General features: G+C 35.9%; 1 protein-coding gene across 1 annotated transcript; it reads left to right on the top strand.

The window, feature by feature from the left end:
• Window positions 1-3,872: 3,872 nt before the first annotated feature.
• On the top strand, window positions 3,873-17,180 carry ptk6a (PTK6 protein tyrosine kinase 6a). Its single transcript, XM_087264647.1, has 8 exons — window positions 3,873-4,250; window positions 6,344-6,465; window positions 6,733-6,905; window positions 11,084-11,249; window positions 11,598-11,756; window positions 14,431-14,612; window positions 15,883-16,036; window positions 16,224-17,180. The coding sequence occupies exons 1-8, from the start codon at window positions 3,886-3,888 to the stop codon at window positions 16,433-16,435; spliced, it is 1,533 nt and encodes a 510-aa protein (XP_087120773.1). The 5' UTR covers window positions 3,873-3,885; the 3' UTR covers window positions 16,436-17,180.
• Window positions 17,181-19,348: the final 2,168 nt, after the last annotated feature.

The following is a 19,348-nucleotide window of genomic DNA, read 5'->3' as shown; positions in this document are numbered from 1 at the left end:
GTTTATGGGACGGAGCCTTAAAACCACCCAAATGATCCTAAATTATCAAATGCAGCTGATCATTCTCAAGCCATAATGTTGTGTTTTTATTGCTCTGTATTATATTTATTTCTTTTCTTTACTCCATGCAGAAAACTTTGAGCCCAGTACTAGGCTTTACATTGAAAGAAGAAAAATGTATTACAGCTTATTCTAATTATATGGTGATGCAAGAGAACGCTGGTGTATTGAAAAGTCCAGATGTTGTACTACGCCATAGATTTTGTTTTGTTTTGTACCTTTTGTTCCTAAATATCAGATGTTTTAGGAGCTCTCTGGACATCTAAGGTTAGTGAACACAAGACACCTGGAAAGAAGGAAGGAAGAGGCAAGAAAAAAAAGCTACAACCGTTTATTTTTTTAAACCGTGCAGCTAAAATCTGCAATCAAATGTGGTAACAACCATTGCCTGTGATATATTTTAATTTTGTGGTGCTTTGTAATATTATTATGGTATTTTTTTGTGTTTTTACTCCTGTACTTAACTAGAAACTGTAGACTGAAGCTCAGTTTCTCTTTGTATACCAATGTGAAGCTTTGTATGATTTCTTTCTGGTTTTTTTGACTCAGTGAAAGTGTGTGATGTTTACATGTACAGAATTTAAGACTTTTCTTTTGTTGTTGCTTTCATTTCGGTTGTTGTTGGTTTTGTTTTGTTTGTCCTAGTAAAACCCCACTTCTAGTCCTGTCGTGACCCCACAACGTGCTTTTTACTTTAAATCGAATCTGAATGGAGGGGAACACTGAAGGACAAGCTGAACTTAAACCACAGTAAAGGCCTTTGCACGCTTTTGTGCATAAACCTGTATATTTATTTCCTCACAAACTGTTGCTTTAATCCTTTTTTTTTTAAATGAAGGACAGAATGTGAACTGTAAGTTATTATGCTTTTGTTTCTTTGATTTTTCTCGTCCAGTGCGAAGTGTCTACTGTGTAAGGGCCTTTAGACGTATGGTTGTCACTACTGATGGTAGATGTCGAGGACGCGAGAGAGGAGGGACTTATCATCAGCTCAAAAGGCACTGCTAATTTTCTTCCCCGCAAATGTGGGAGTAAAATGCCCCCTTACTGAAAATCCCTTAGTTATTTATGCTTGCTCTAAAGACAAAACTTTTGATGTCATGTCATTTTATATTGGATAGGGGCATCGTGTTTGGGATGGAGCAGATCCACCCAACTCTTAAACCAACTGACCTGCGCTCTTTGACCTCAGTCAGAAGCCTCTCAGTGAGTCGGAAAGCCATTCCCCTTACACTAGTCTTGTGTATGGGGAACACGCAAACCTCAGGAACCCTTCGGATCTGCTTTACTTTTTAAAGCAGGTCCGTACGTCTTGGCTGACGAGTCCTCCCTCTCTCCACTATCAACCCAATTATATTGGATTTGCTATGTATGTGTTTCGTTCGTTTGTTTTTTATATATTTATTGTGATTTTAAAGTGAATCCAGTACACGTGGCTGAATATTTGAATTCTTTAGAAAAGTGTTGATAAACATAAATATATATAAATATATATGTGAAGCGCCTAAAAGATGGAGAATATGGCAGGTAAAAAAAATCATTTCTGTTTGTTTAATGTAAAAAAAAAAGAAAAAAGAAAAAAAAGGAGAAAAAGCACAGGTGGGTGGTTGTCCTGCCTTTTACATATCACTTTGCAGAGAGACTCATTCTAAGACATTTTAAAGTTTTCGGTGTGATGTCATCGCTGTGGTCAGAGAAAGCACCTGCAACCTGAGTTGCTCTTTCCTCCAGAGCTGTCTGAATAAAATCTGTGAACTGAAAGCACGCTGCTGCCTGCCTTTTCTTTCATGGTCACTGTTTCCTTTTCCTACAATTGGCCTTCATGAAATACAGTGTGTTTGAAAAAGCCAGTGGCATAAAGACCAGATATTGAATTACATTTAACTTGATTTGTAATCTTTAAAAAAAAAAAAAAAACTTAATATGCCCAAACTATACCTTTTACTGTATATAATTTACAGCATTATCATCAACATAATGCATTTGAAGAGTTCAGATGCAAACACTTCTAAGTGCTGTCTGAAATTTCTAATCAAAAAATTTACTTTTTCTCAGCTTCCTTTGTGTCCAAAGGAAAAGTCCTCAGGAGCAAATAACCACACTTAAATGCCACATCCTTTTGATTTTTGAGGTCTTTACATAAAAAAAAATGTAGATCTCATCTATGGCAAGCCTTTTTGACTTGTATTCATTCTCAGGATAAGAGTTGTTGATGTCAACAAATAAACAATTAGCGTTCTTGATATTAAGAATTATATTTCAACAATATAACAATGTTAATTCTTGATGTCATCACTTGCAGTAATACAATTCCTGATATCAAAAATGCTGATTGCTGTTTTAAACATTTTAATTATTAATATCACGAATTCAAATCCCCTTAAACAATAACGAATTGCAAATATTGATATTGTTACTAGTAAGAAGGTCAGTTCCTGATATCAAGAATCTAATGTCACTATTTACAATATGTTACAAAAATCTTTCTGATAACAGCAAAAAGGAGAGTAGTTTCTGATAACTACAATTACTTATTCACAATATAAGAAATTAACGCTATTACTAGTGACTTTCACACTTTTCATATGAAAAAAATGACTATGCTTTTAAAATGTCTTGGAAAGAAAAAACAAATAAACGTATGAAGTCATCCTTGCTTCAAGAAAAAAGCCATTACTAGATGCTGGTATAAACCTAATACACCACAAATGCAAGATTTGATTGCTGTTTTGAAAAATATATTCATTATAGAGAATATTACATACAGTGTGCTCATAACCAAAAAGATACATTTGTTAACTTGTGGTTTAAATGTATTGAGTACATTACTCCCATTCATCCTATTATGCCTTTTTCCTATAGAATTGTTTCTATATATTGTTCCTAAAGATATTTATCTGTTGATATTGTCCCCCCTTTCTTTTTTTGCATATAGTTTTGATAAGGATGATGTAAAATAAGGGATATGTTGTTCTGTCGCTGTCATGATGAGATTTGTGTTTTCTCTTTGATCCCGATTGGGGAATTTACACGGGAAAGGCTGTAAAAGTGACATATGTCTACTGATGCTGTGAATTGTGTTTATCTGCAAAAAAAAACTTAAATAAAATTTAAAAATAAAAGAATATTAAACATTTTACTAGTAGCAATTAAGTTGTTGGGCAACAATATAACTTCAACTTGTAAAAAAAACAATAAAGTCAACAGTAAAATTAAAGGGCAGCCTGTGGTAACATTTAACTAATGAAAATATTGTTGATATGAGCAGTTTCATTTTTGATATCAAGAATTAAATTGTTGATATTCCTAGAAAAATTAAATAATTCATATCCTGAGAATGAATAAAAGTTAAAAAAAGAAAGGCTTGACATACGTACATCCCAAGAACTTCGAGAATCTGCTTTTTAAATTTTCGATACAAGCCCTTCGTGTTCACACATAAATAAAAATTAATCAGTTGATCATGTGACCTCTTTACGCAGTTTACAGCTCTTGGTGTGTGTGTGTGTGTGTGTGTGTGTGTGTGTGTGTGTGTGTGTGTGTGTGTGTGTGTGTGTGTGTGTGTGTGTGTGTGTGTGTGCGCGCGCGCGTGCGTGCGTGCGTGCGCTATACTATGTTACCAAAACAGCATTCTTGCCTACTTGTGCTTTACAGGCGCAGTCAGAAATGCACAACCTGTCTGTGCTCCACCCAGCGCTTTCTCTCTCTCTCTCTCTCTCTCTCTCTCTCTCTCTCTCTCTCTCCTTCAGAAATTTACATGTGAAGTATCATTCTTCACGACCTGCCAAACCTGCCGCCAAAGTCATAGATTCACACTCAGATGAAATGTCCCAGGAGGAGGTGTGCTGCTCGTGTCCCGGGCTGAGGGCGTTTTGTCAGGGATTGTTCACGTCGCCTGACAAGACTGAGGCTGAAAAACCAACAAACACGGCCAAACAGACGGTGAATGTCCCGAATCCATCCCGCGCCTCGGCATGTGAGCCCGGGAGTGAGCTCTACAAAGCACTGTGGTCCTACAAAGCTCGCGGGGCGGATGAGCTTTCCTTCCAGGAGGGAGAACAGTTCCGCATCTGCGAGCGCCAGGGCGAGTGGTGGACTGCGCTCAAACTGGGCAGAGATGGAGCGGTCACCGGGAGGGGCTTTGTTCCAAATCATTTCCTGGCGAGAAGACAAACGGTGAAAGAGCAACCGTGAGTACAGTTTACATCCCTGAAGTTTTTTTCTGCAACGCCTATTTGCTTTTTACTCGCACTTATGTAGTTCCAAACTTTTACTTTCCCTTTTCTGATGAACACAAAATTTATTTGATAAAGATTAGAAACCTGTGCTTACACAGTAGGACAAAAACTATGGAAGTCAATGGTTACAGGTTTTCAACATGACCAAAATAACTTCTTTTGTGTTCAACAGAAGAATGAAAATGGCAAATCTTTCAGTTTTGAGGGAATTGTCTTTTCAAGTTTCAGGGAACCGAAAAGAGATAAATGAAAATGAAAATTCATTTATTTAATTTCTTTTCAGCTTAGTTCCTTTATTAATCTGGGGTCACCACAATGGAATGAACTGCCAACTTATGAAGCATATGATTTACACAGTGGATGGCCTAGGATCCACTAGGAAACTTTCACACACACACACACACACACACACACACACACTGAAAAATTGTGCTTACCCAATTCACCTATAGCACGTCTTTGAACTTGTGGGTGAACCTGGAGCACCCGGAGGAAACCCAAGCAAACAGGGGGAGAACATGCAAACTCCAAACAGAAACACTAAATGACCCAGCCAAGGCTCAAACCAGCGACCTTCATGCTGTGAGGCAAATGTGCTACCCACTGCGCCACCATGCAGCCCTGAAAATATAAATTACCTCACCATTTCCTCTCCCTCATGAAGTTTTAAACGTTCATGAGTTTTTTTTCTAGTTTAACAAACACAAAAGAAGATATTTTGAAAAATGGTGGTTAATGATACCAGTTAATAAGAAAGCAAATCAGTGGATGCCATCAACACATTCATCTTAAAAAAAGCTTATTTCGTGTTTGACAGAAGAAGAAACACAAATATGATTTGAGTACAGGACAGTAAATGATGATACACATCAAGTTTTATGGTGAATTATGTCCTTTTAAAGGCAAACCTAAAAATGACACTTTATTCAGTTTATCCAAAAAATCACAGAACTCATAATGTGTACACATAAGAACAAACACACTGAAAAATATCTAGGGTGGTTTGTTCTGCTGCTTTCATCCAAACTAAAAGAAACAGGACTTTCTCTAGAAGATAAAACATACACTCACCAGCCACTTTATTAGGTACACCTGTTTAACTGCTTGTGTGATGCAAATTTCTAATCAGCCAATCACATGACAGCAACAACAATGCATTTAGACATGTAGACATAGTCAAGAAGTGGTCACTGCAATTCAAACCGAGCATCAGAAATGTGGCATGGTTGTTGATGCCAGATGGGTTGGTCTGTATATTTCAGAAACTACTGATCTACTGGGATTTTTACGCACAGCCATCTCCAGGGTTTACAGAGAATGGTCCAAAAAAGAGAAAATATCCAGTGAGTGGCAGTTCTGTGGACACAAATGCCTTGTTGATGCCTGAGATCAGATGAGAATGCAGAAGAGCATTTCTAAACACACAACACGTCAAACCTTGAGGCAGATGGGCTACAGCAGCAGAAGACCACACAGACTGCCGCTCCTGTCAGCTAAGAATAGGAAACTGAGGCTACAATTCGCTCAGGTACACTAAAATTGGAAAACGCTGCCTGGTCTGATCTCAATCCAATAGAGCACCTTTGGGATGTGGTGAAATGGGATATTCGGATCATGGATGTGCAGCCGACAAATCTGCAGCAACTGCGTGATGCTATCATGTCAATATGGACCGAAATCTCGGAGGAATATATCTAGTACCTTGTTGATGAAGGATTAGGGCATTTCCGAAGTCAAAATGGGGTCTAGCCCGGTTCTAGTAAGGTGTACCTAATATGTGTTTTCGTAAATACTTTTTAAAAAAGCAGTCTGGCTGTCACTTTTTAATATTACTATTTGTTTGATCGCATTCACAGCTGAATACAGGGGATTTAATGTCTCATTTTTATTCCCCTTCCCTATCTTTATTCTTCTTATAGTGCTGTAAAATGCAATGGAGTGCTTAAGTTGTGTGTTTGATGTGAATGAGTTTTGTTTAGGTGTGCACTAAAAAAATCATTCAAAAGCTGTTTGTGTGTGACCCATCTGAAACTGCTGTTTTTTAGCTGGTACTTTGGCACACTGAACCGGTTTGAGACCGAGATTTTGCTTCTGGCTCCAGAGAATGATGTTGGAGCTTTTCTGGTACGACACAGCGAAAAGGACAACATAGGTTATGTTTTATCAGGTATGTCAGAGCATTTGCTGCATATAGTGAACTTGATTTTGAACTCTTCCTGTGTTCTTCCTGTGCTTCACACGTACACAAACACGTTGTTCTAATGTCAGATTCATTTAATTGTTGTCAAACGGGTCATGTACAGATATGTTGAATGTACAAGCAGTTCTATTTGTTTTTCGCCTCCTAATTTATTTTCATGACACCACAGAATTTCAGAACGGTGTTTATTTACTGTCTGCATCCTTTCTCTTTCTCTCTGTGCCAATTTGTCAGTGTTATCGGGTGACAGAAGCAGGGAAGTGAAACATATTAAGATCCACCAGAATCAGAATGAAAGTTTTTATCTTGATAAGAGTCAAACGTTTCAAAGCCTGGAGAAACTGGTGGATTACTACTGGAAGTATTCCCTGGACGGTGACTCTTTTCTCAAACAACCCTGCAGACGGGTGAGTGATAGAAGCAAGAAAGAAAAAAGTAAAATATTAAATAATGCCAGAAATTTTACTTTCTCCATTTTATCAAGTCATTTAAAATCTGCATGTCTTTCTTTTGTATGACTCAAAAAGTGACTTATTGAATTATATACTAGCAGATTCTTTAATATATCGAAACTAAAAATGAAAACATACAGTAGCATTATAAAATGAGGTACACAAAACTTGGCACTGGAAAGTATGGACGCCTGTCACCGGCACCGCCCTTGAATAAAAATAAAATATGTAACAGCAAAGTATTTATCATCTCACAATTCTTACTATCTGTCCTCACAGTTGAGAGTTTACATCTCCCAACATTTTTCTCAGAATGTTGTGATTTAAAACTCACAATTCAAACTTTTTTTTAAGAGTATATGCGGAATTATGCGGAAGGACTTTTTATTTGTCAGTAACCTGGGTCAAGAGCTTACGGTGAACTGTGTCATTACAAAATGAACACGTTTAATGTCTGTTTTCTCAAAAAAAAACAGCAATCTCCACTGCCTGAGTGATATCCCAAATAAAGTGAGTCTCAGATTGTACAAGAAGCATATTGCAGCAGACCGCACACCAGCGGATTGGTGGGGAGGAGACCAAGCGATGAAGCAAATTACGATATGGGGATGGTTAGGAGATCATGTTGGACAGAGACCACTGGGTAAATTTGGCCAGCATGCTTTGGTTAAATCCCTAACCTTTTATAAAGGATATCCTGGGATTTTTAACGATCACATATAGTCAGGACCTTGGTTTAACGTCTCATCTGAAAGACTGTGCTCACTGAGCAGTATAGAGTCCCCATTAATATACTGGGGTGTTAGGACCCACACAGACTGCAGGTTAAGTGCCCCCTGCTGGTGTCACTTACACCAAATCCAGCAGCAACCTAGCTTTCTTATATAGTCTCTCATTCAGGTACTGACCGGGGGCAGCCCTGCTTAGCTTCAGTGGGTGACAATGTGATACTGTAGTTGCAGAGAGCTAGCTGCTGGCAGAATTCGATTTTTTTTTTTATCTTAATTCTGAAGAATGAAGTCAGAATTGAGTTTATTTCTGCCAGTTCTGATGATATGTCTTGCAATACTGTCCTAATAACTAGAAAATACATGTTTGTATTACACATTTCTGAAAAGAAAAGTAAGAATTGTGAAATATAAACTGGCAATTGCAAGAAAAAAAGTTTCAATTACGAAAAAAAATTTATTTATATTCATTTAGTGGCTGAAATAGGCATTCATAATAAAGACTTCTGAGGTCATAATTTTATTATAATAGTATTAAAATAATTGCTTGTGAGGATTGGCGACGCAGGGGCGCAGTAGGTAGTGCTGTCACTTCACAGCAAAAAGGTCGCTGGTTTAGGCCTTGGCTGGGTCAGTTGGCGTTTCTGCGTGGAGTTTGCATGTTCTCCCTTTGTTCGCGTGGGTTGTCTTCGGGGTGCTGTGGTTTCCCTCACAGTCCAAAGACATGCAGTACAGGTAAATTAGGTAAGCTAAATTGTCCGTAGTGTATGAGTGTGAATAAGTGTGTGTGGATGTTTCCCAGAGATGGTTTGAAGCTGGAACGGCATCCACTGCGTAAAAACGTGCTGGATAAGTTGGCGGTTCATACCGCTGTGGCAACCCTGAAATAAAAAAGGGACTAAGCCGAAAAGAAAATGAATTAATGAATGCTTGTGAGGATATTTGATTTATTTAATGAAAGACTTGATGTCCTTGCTATGTTCACAATAAAAACAGCTGCATTTGGTTCATAAATGTATTCCTCTTTTGATTATGACATTTTCATCTAATCAATTGAACTGCTTTACAAAACTGGTTTAAATGGTTCTTTAAAGCTGCAGTAGGTCGGCAGTTTGGCCGGCGACGTGAAGGAATTATATTTATTACTAAGCCAATCTTACATGCTATTTCAGAGCGAATATTCAGAGTAGTGGCGACGCAGTGGCACAGTGGGTAGCACGTTCGCCTCACAGCAAGAAGGTCGCTGGTTCAATCCTTGGCTCAGTTGGCTTTTTTGTGTGTAGTTTGCATGTTCTCCCTGCATTCGCGTGGGTTTCCTCCGGGTGCTCCGGTTTCCCCCACAGTCCAAAGACATGTGGTACAGGTGAATTATATGTTTCCCAGAGACTGGTTGCAGCCGGAAGGGCATCCGCTGCATAAAATCCTGCTGGATAAGTTGGAGGTTCATTCCGCTGTGGTGACCCCAGATTAATAAAGGGTCTAAGGCAACAAGAAAATGAATGAATGAATATTCAGAGTAGCATGGTAAACAGTATAGGAAGGCTGTCATTGTTCAAAAATGACCCAATGTGAATATAAAAAGCAACTTCAGCTCAATAAAGTAGATTAGGCGCTTTTTAAGCAGAATAGCGCTATTTACTGCTGTTTTTCTTTGTCAAACTAAATATAAATCTACATTATCGATGCTGTAAAAGGACCTTATGAAACTGAAAATAGTCACATCAATCTTTCACCGGGAGAATTCAATGGCTGAACAAAATGTTTGTGCATATAAGTCATTCATAACACAATCAATAAGAAAAATAATACAAAATAAAAAAGTACTACCATCATAAATACTTTTCAGGGGATACATTTGTACATCAAGTTACATTGTGTTACATTGTAGTTACCTCAGATTGAATTGGTGATAGGTTAATTAACCTCTAAATGTGCATATCTAAAAATGTAATACTTGTTCACCTCTTTAGAAATATAAAAAAGGTCCTCATTTGTTGACATGCAGTCATTTTTTCCATTACATAGACCTATTTAAGTCTCTGAATCTACTAATCCAATCTTTTGAGGACCTTCTTCCATCCAATGTACTGTTATCATTTTTTTGCAACCAGTAATAATATCCTTAGTACAAATCAAATTCTTTAATCTTAGGGCAGTCCTAAGAAATGTGGGTATGATCTCCAATTTTACAACATTTTATTTGACCCAAAGCAACAGATTGTGCTTTTACATACTGTATGTAGAAATTACAAAAGGAGTATTAAGGTATCTCATTTTTACTTTCAAATCATATTCTGTTCATAGTTGACTATTAATTCTTTTATGACATCCTTCACAACTCAATCCAGACCTCATTCTCAATTACAGGATTTAGTTTTAGTTCTTTAGCATTTTTTCTTTAACATCGTCTGTATTTTGTTCATGATTAGTTACTAATCTTTTGTATAAGTGTGGTGTATTTATAAACTAATTCCGAGAACAGCGCATGCTTATGATTGAGGCTGCATTAGCTAATACACAATTCATCAATCAGTCAATTTCTAACTCATCACAAATAACCAGAAATTCTTATCTCAGTATCTTCATTTTGAAGAATCCCCTCTTTCACCACTACTCCTCCTCCCTTTCTTGACAAGGCGACACAGCAGGCCAGTGGTTAGCAGCATTGTTTCCTCACAGCAATAATGCCACTGGTTCAAGTCTTTTTCAGGCCAGCTGACGTTTCTGTGTGGAGTTTAAATGTTTTTACATCCCAGTGCTTGCGTGGGTTTCCCCCGGGCTCCTCTGGTTTCCTCCCACAGTCCAAAGACATGCAACATAGGTAAATTAAATGAACCAAATTGGCACTATAGGCGAGTCAGCAGTATATTTCCAAAGCAATTCATAATTTGCCATTTATAAACGGGGGAGTTCTCGAGATCTACCTGGGCTCAAACACCCCTCTCACCCTTCTATCAGGAGGGAGCCACAGGCTCGAGGATCTTTTGAGCTCAGGGCTCTCTCCCGGCACAGCATGCCAAATACACTTTATTATCAATCATTAGGTAAGGGTGAACTCTTAAAATGGGTGACGTGTTTTTTATTGTGGCTGGAATGTTTTTTTTCTGCAATATTTATAAAGTATTTGTCTATTTTATTAATTTATTTTTTGGTTCTTGCATGACTTGAGCTTTTCATTTATGGTTTGTAATTTAATGTCTTGTCTGGGAAATACTCTCTTAAAGATAAAAAAAAAAGTATTTTTCATTCTAAAAAAACTTTACTAATTTGAAGAATATTTGAATAATCAAAGAAGCTTTTTTTAAAATCATTGTAAAAGCTGTTAAGGGTTCATTATTGAACCACCAATTCCCAATGAACCTTTATTTATAATATTTTTATTTTAAATTATTTTTGTGCCATCAGCCAGAACCAAAGCCAAAGGATCTTTCACACAGCACAGTAAATGACTGGGAATTACCTAAGGAAGAGTTCACACTCGAAGAGGAGCTTGGTAAAGGATTCTTTGCTGATGTTTATCGTGGAAAATGGAAAGGCATGGTCAACGTGGCCATTAAGATCCTCAAAAATGGTATGTTTGTTGCACACAATTAATAATCTTACTTCAGATCCACAAGGCACATTTCCTCATTTAGCATTTCTCTCTTTTCCAAAATGCTTCCTTTTTACCTACTTGTCTTCTGTCCTAGATAGTGTGTGAATGTGAGAAATGTTGTCTTTCTTGTTCTATGACACACGCTGCCGCTCTCACTCAACAAATAGAGACAACACTCTTGAAAAAACTCTGTTTGTGAGCCCACAAGCCAAACAAGCACCTGATGGAATGAATTCCAGAATTTGACAGACGTGATATTATAAACTATATCACTCATATACTCTTGTTCTGATGTGCCTAACAGTGTTTCTCCTTATCTTCTAGACTCTATCAACCACAGGGAGTTCATGTTGGAGACACAAATATTAAAAAAGCTCAGGCACAAACACCTCATCGCACTCTTCGCTGTCTGCACAAGCTCAAGCCCCTTCTACATCATCACTGAACTTATGGAAAAAGGCGACCTGCTCAGTTTGCTCAAAGGTAACAATCTCTTTCATTTAAATTTCAATTGTTTTGACCAGAAACATTTTAAAGAACATACCACTTTGCAATTATTCGATCTTAGTGTTCCTCATTAGGCATAAAAAAATACAAAGATGAAGTTTTCTGAATGAAAGTTCCACAATGTACACAGCTAAGATCACCTAATGTAAATACATCTTCACAGAATTAAAATTTGTGGATAACTAATATTTTTAATTAGTAGTCTTACCTTTTAATTTCAAGGTCACAAAAATCCTTCTGAGTCCAAAAACAGTAATCATAATTGTAATTATATTTCAGTCAAGAATACTGTAACTGTTAAATTTTATTAAAGGTTCAGGACACCCTGGAGAACTTTTTTCTTTCTTTTTTAACAGATTTGTGTGTGTTGAGCATCAGTTAAGACAATGTTAGCATCTGTCAGCTTTAATTGTAGGGAAAACTGGATAATTTTGAGCTTTTGTCAGCTAATTTCAGCTTCCGAGTTTAAAATGATTTTTGGGGAGGGATCAAAAGTGCAATGATGACGGGTCGGTTTCTCATTATTATTCAAAGCGGAGTTTCCTTATCCTATGAGAAGAGCCGGCTGCTTAATTATTCATGAGAGCACGACAGTACGTGCAAAGCTCAAACTGTGAGACACGGACCTACGGCACGCAGTAGCCGTTTATGAAGGCTCGTATGTGTTTGTTTCCATGATCCACGGGGTTTGTTGCATGTTTTTTCCAGAGATCCTGTCAGGGCCGATCATACAGCAAAGCTGTGTGTGATGCAAGCATTTTTGTCTGGAGAGCAGCACGAGAATTGGAGAATGGCGGATGCTGTCTTGTATCAGGAGTTCATACACATTCAGACACATCGCCGTGCTGCTGTGTTTGCCTAAATCCTCCGATTACCAGCAGGACTAATGGTTAAAATAGACAGGTCAGGAGACCTGCTGCACTGAGTCTGCATTTAGATCTATGATTCAGACCCGGGGATTGAGGGAGAAGTCCTCATTTATAGTGTTTATATGAACACGATTATCTTTATAATCATATAAATTGTGGTTGTCTGTATATAAAATTACGAATACCAATTGTAGCAGGGTATTAAATTTACTGTTTATTTCTTTGCATTTTAACTTTGTAAACTTTAAACTCATGCGTCTCCTCACGGTTTCTCATTTTGTGAGCTAACTGACATCAACAGTTGTTCGCTCCCCTTCTCCCCTGCTGGCCACGCCCACTCCTGCCCAATGCTCGCGGAGCTCAACGCCCATTAATCATGCATCTTTTGAAAAAATTCTGAAGTAGACTTAAACCGAAAGTGGGGGGTGTCATGGCCCTTTAATAAGCAATATGAATGTAAATAGGTTTGATTCTGATCATCTGTGCTACTGCTTTTGTAAAATAATTCTGTTCAAGCTTGTCCTGCAAAATACAAGAGTATATGATGCTTAAATGTGCAGCTACAAGATAAATAAAAAAGAAAACAAGATTTAGACAGGTGGTGCTGGGGTTAAATATAAATATAAATATATATATATGTGTTCGAATTATTTTTTCTAAATTGGAAGATTAATTCAAAACCTCTGTAATAAATGCAATTATTTTTGGAATTTGAGATTATATTTTATAAAAACCTAAAGGATAAATAGTCCAGATTAATATATATACACTGGGTGAAATAAGTATTGACCATGTCGCCATTTTTATCAGAAAACATATTTCTAATAGTGTTGTTGACTTGAAATTTTCCCCAGATGTTGGTAACAACTAAAGAAATCCATATGTGCAAAGAAAACAAAACTAATTAGCTATCATACTACAAATTAGGTTATGTGTAATGTGAAATGACACAGGGATAAAGTATTGAACACATGAAGAAATGGAGAAGTAGAAAGGGAGTGAAAGCCCAGACAGCAGCTGAAATCTCTCACACCTAAGCAATGCATGTGACTTCATTCATCATATGAGGCGTATTTAAGCTGACATTACCAAAAAAGCCTTTATATAAAGTAATAAATATGTTTCTGTTGTCCAGTACTTTCTTCTTGTGTCATTCCATTGTTATTACAAATAACTCATTATTCAGATTAAATTATTATTATTTTTTTAATGTTTGTATTGTTTGAGTTTTTACAAAATGATCTGCTTCAATTCCATATAAACAGCTCCTTTAGAAATGTTATTCCCAGAAATAAAGCATGGCAGGTTTAACATTAACTTCCCCTACTGTATATACTGTATATTTGCTTAGAATATTGCTTATTAACAAATGTTGAAGTAGAATTCAAAATGATAAAGCCAAACCCATCACATTTTTATTGATATATTTATATGTAAACATAATATACACAATATATAGACTTCTATTTAAACTTAATATCTAAACATGTCTGAAAAGATGGCACCTCTTTGTTTATCAGTAGTTTGTGTAACTTTCAGAAAGAATTTTTCCAACTAATGAACAATACAAATTTTTACAGCCAATCAGAATCCATTCTACTGTTAAACCAAAAAAAAAAAAAAAGTCCAGTCATTTAGGGCTGAAAATGACAAAACTTCAACATATTCTTAGAAAAGCAGGTTATCTTCTGCTGGTGTGGACACTAATATGGATATCATTACAGTTATCAAAAACTCTACCGCTGACAGTCATGGATTGCTTCATTTTTTTTTCTCCACAGGTAAGGAGGGCCAGGACCTGAATGCACAGATGCTGACAGAAATGGCATCCCAGGTAGCTGATGGGATGGCGTACCTTGAGGAGCAGAACAGCATCCACAGAGACCTGGCGGCTCGCAATGTTCTAGTGGGAGCCAACTACATCTGTAAAGTGGCTGACTTAGGTCTAGCTCGAATCGTCAAAGTGAGGATCACCTTCTAGCTAATTATTATAATTATTATTAAATGTTAGTTAATATACCTAATATTATTATATGACTATATTACATTTGATGTTTTAAAATGTTTGTTAGACAAATTTGAATAAGACAAAATGAATGTTGTTTTTCCAGTGTTGTGTCTGTAGTTAAAGGATTAGTTCACCCAAAAATGAAAGTTCTGTTATTAATTAGTCACTCTCATGTCGTCCCAAACCTTTCGTTTGTCTTCTAATTAGGATATTTTGGATGAAATTTGAGGGCTCCCTCATCCTCCATGACAGCAAAATTCCCTTCCAGAGACATTCAAAGTAACCAAAAACATGTCAAAACATTTCATGTTACATCAGTTGTTATCATGCAAAACTTCTTCTTTAAATATGACTCTGCTTATGTATGTCTTCTTTCTCACGTCAAAGTCAGGATGTGTTTACTACGGGTCAGGCAGTGTGACGTATTGACATTAGAGCCTGAATTGCAAAATGCAAGTGCCATATTACCTATGGTAAATGCACTGTGATCTAATGTGAATGTTGGGGGTTTTGGTGCACAAAACCGTTCTTGGCGCTTCATATGAGTACTGTTCAACTACATCAAGTCACATGGATTGTTTTGACAATTTTCTTGGTTTCTTGTTCAAGACTTGATGTCTATGGGGGATGAGAGAGCTTATAGATTTAATCTAAAATATCCTAATTTCAAGAGTTCACTTAGATACTTAGATACTGTTTGACAACTTGTTAGCAAGTTAGCAGGTTTGACATGCTGTCCCGGGAGAGAACCCTGAGCTCGGAGATAGTTGAGCCCAGGGCTCCAGCCAGGTCCATAAAGCATGTGAGGGGAGTACGAGGTCAGGTGTTCTCGAGAGCTCCTCTCGGCAAAAGAGGAAAGGAGGAGAAGGGGTGGATGGGGGGTTTCTTCGGAAAACAAAGATAAGGGAGTAGTTCTTAGTTACGTTATTTATAGTGAGTTTGGATCGATCCGATTGGCTAGCTAATGAGTGTAGATGAGTGGCCAGCTGCAGTCAATCATATCACCTGCTCCTCTCGAAATTAGTTTGTGAAACTTCATTTTTTTTTCAAAGATCAATGAAGGTCTCGGGAGATTGGAAGGACATGAAAGTGAGACAATAACATCATTTAAATGATTTTGACTCTTTAATTTGGCTAGACAACTAAAGTCAAATTTTCTTTAAAGTATTTTTTCTCAGTTCCTTACTCTAGCAAAGTTTCACACTTCAAATGATTTGTTTTCAAGGAGTCAGTTTACTCTTCAGAAGATGCACAAATACCGTATAAGTGGTCTGCTCCTGAAGCCATCAGCCATGGAAGGTTCTCCAACAAATCTGACGTCTGGTCATTCGGAGTCCTGCTATATGAAATGTTCACCTATGGTGGAGTCCCATATCCAGGTTTGCACACTTGAAAATTGAATAAATCAGATAAACTAATAGATAAAACAAAACTATCAACAAAATTGCCATGTTTCACCAGATCTGCACTCTTTATTTGAAATATGGTTGTGTAGAAGTGCTCCTCTTGTTCAGGCATATCTGAATGGGGTTAGGAGACATCTTTTCTCCCTCTATATTTTTGCAGCCTTCTCAAATATCGAGGTGTACAACATGATCACGTCGGGGTACAGAATGCCGGCGCCCCCCAATTGCCCATCCCACATCTATGACATAATGCTGATGTGTTGGAGATATTCGGCTGAGGAAAGGCCAGATTTCAGTGAACTATTACGTCTTCTTGAAGACTATTGTGCTCCATGCACGGACCAGAACACAGAGAGCTGCAGTGGCACATAAGATCCAAAAGGAGGCGTCAGTTAGCAATGCTGAGCAAAGTCAAGTGAGTGGGAACATGCCATCAATAGTTGTTTGTGATACACTTCAGTTTTTATGCACAAAGACCTTTTCCACACATTGCTTTGCAGCTTTATACAGTATTCCTGTATTTTATTTACTCATTTTTGTGCTTACTTTCTAATTTAATTTAAGGACATGTTCTAAGGACAAGGTGAGATGAAGGTGTGGTGACACTAGCCATTTAACATACATTGTAACTGTATAGTTGAGTTGACCCTATGAATGAATCATCATTGAAACATAAAAGTGTGATGTCAAGAAATATTTTAATTAAAGGTTAAAGGTTTAACATGCAAAACAATACAAGATTAAAGTATTAAAATTGGAAAAAAAATTCAGCTAAAATATTATGGACAATCCTCTATCAGCATTTACCTTAATGTTTGGGAGTTCCCTGATGTCAAGTTATATTCTCCTTATCACTTTTACTATGCTGTGTTTTAGTTTATCTTCACGACCTGGCAGTACATTCTGTTTCTGTGCTAGGAAACAGCACTCATGATCTGAAAACATCAGCAAATATAAAAATTGAACTTTTGAACTTCACTTTGATATTCTGCTTAAACGAAAGTTTACAATTAGTATAAAGAAGTCACTGTTGTGTAATTTCAGAGAAGCAGCAGTGTAGACTGCATTAATGTATGACAATATAATAAATCAAGAAAGTCGATATGGGAGAAATTAACATCCTCTTGATTTATGCTTGCATGAAAATGCCAGAGATATGGACAAAACATGAAGATTTCATTAACTAAATCTAGACTACAATTAACAAACATTTAGTCACAAAAGATAGGTTTAATAAATGTCATAAAAATAAACACTTGGAATTCAACACTAGTTAACAATGAGGATCATTTTACTTTGATTTGTTTAAATAAAACTTCTAATAAAACTTTTGTTATTTATTGCACTATTTATTATAATAATAACTATATACAAATTATATAAACCCTTTAAATGTTTACTAATTAAACACAATTGACACAGTTGAAGTCAGAATTATTAGCCCCCCTTTGAATTTTGTTTTTTACTTTTTTAAAATATTTTCCAAATTACGTTTAACAGAGCAAGGGAGTCTGATAATATTTTTATCTTCTGGAGAAAGTCTTATTTGCCTTATTTCGGCAAGAATAAACGCAGCTTTTAATTTTTTAAAAACCATTTTAAGTTCAAAATTATTTGCCCCTTTTAGCATTTTTTTTGTTTTCGATAGTCTACAGAACAAACCATCATTAAACAGTAACTTCCCTAATTACCCTGACCAGGCCTTTAAGCTGTATAGAAGTGTCATCATGGCAAAGATAAAGTAAATCAGTTATTAGAAATGAGTTAGTAAAACTATTATGTTTAGAAATATGTTGAAAAAAAATTATCTCTGTTAAACAGATATTGGGGGAAAAAATAAACAGGGGTGGTAATAATTCAGGAGGGCTACTAATTCTGGCTTCAACTGTATATATATATATATATATATATATATATATATATATATATATATATATATATATATATATATATATATATATATATATATATATATATATGTGTGTGTGTGTGTGTGTGTGTTTTTTATTATTAGTGCTTAGCATAATTGAGTACAGCCTATTTTGAAAATGAATATTTGAATATTTGTTCAATTCTCTGTGAATATAAGCAATGTATTTTTTGCATTTCAACAAATTAACAGATTAATTAAAAATATATATTTATTGAAATATTATTTTAGTCATCAAACATTTAGAAATTTGAAAAAAAAAATGTAATTCAAGCTAAATATTGCAAAACTATTGCAAAAAAAAATGTTTCTTTTTTTTTTTTTTTGCTTCTCTTAATTTTTCTTTTTTTTTTAAAAACAATTTGTATTAAATGTTTTCTATAACATACATTTGGGTGTACTCGTTTTTGGACCGTAAGTTTTATTTGTTAGATAAGCTCCAGATTTGGCTTCAGTACTGACTAATCTAATGTATATGCACAAACAGAATATTGTATAGCTTCCTATTAATATATACAGTTGAAGTCAGAATTATTAGCCCCCCTGAATTATTAGACCCCTTGTTTATTTTTTTCCCCTCAATTTCTGTTTAATTTTCTGCAAATTTAAATAATCTGCAATTTTTTTCAACTCATTTCTAAACATAATAGTTTTAATAATAGTACATATTATTTTACTAGATATTTTTCAAAACACTTCTATACAGCTTAAAGTGACATTTAAAGGCTTAACTAGATTAATGAGGTTAACTAGGCAGGTTAGGGTAATTAGGCAAGTTATTGTATAAGGATAGTTTGTTCTGTAGACTATGGAATAAATTAGCTTAATAATTTTTACCTTTAAAAATGTGTTAAAAAAATTCATAACTACGGCATGGAAAATCTACATATGCAACGTCAAAGAAATCTTGGACACTTAACCCTCATCTGATGCTACGGATGACAACTTAATGGAAATGATCTAACGGCTTGGTCTAAACTATAGTTATTCTGTGTTTCCTGATGTGCGTATAATGGGGTGGGGGGGTGGGGAATATATATGGGGTTATATCTGTTAAAAGTATTTTGTTATCTGATTTTAAAAATTGTATATTCTCACTTTCGGAAATAAAAAACTGAATTACAAAAAAAAAAAAAATTCATAACTTATTATATTCTAGCCGGAAAAAAAAAACAATTAAGACTTTCTCCAGAAGAAAAAATATTATCAGACATGCATTAAAAAATTTCCTTGCTCTGGTAAACATTACTGGGGAAATATTAAAAAAGAAAAAAACTTCAAAGGGAGGCTAATAATTCTGACTTCAACTGAATATATATATATATATATATATATATATATATATATATATATAT

Source organism: Danio rerio, chromosome 8, assembly GCF_052040795.2.
Source record: "Danio rerio strain M-AB ecotype USA chromosome 8, GRCz13ab, whole genome shotgun sequence".
Lineage (NCBI taxonomy): Eukaryota > Metazoa > Chordata > Actinopteri > Cypriniformes > Danionidae > Danio > Danio rerio.
Note: the sequence above shows the minus strand (reverse complement) of the source record. Positions and strands in the feature narration are given on the sequence as shown.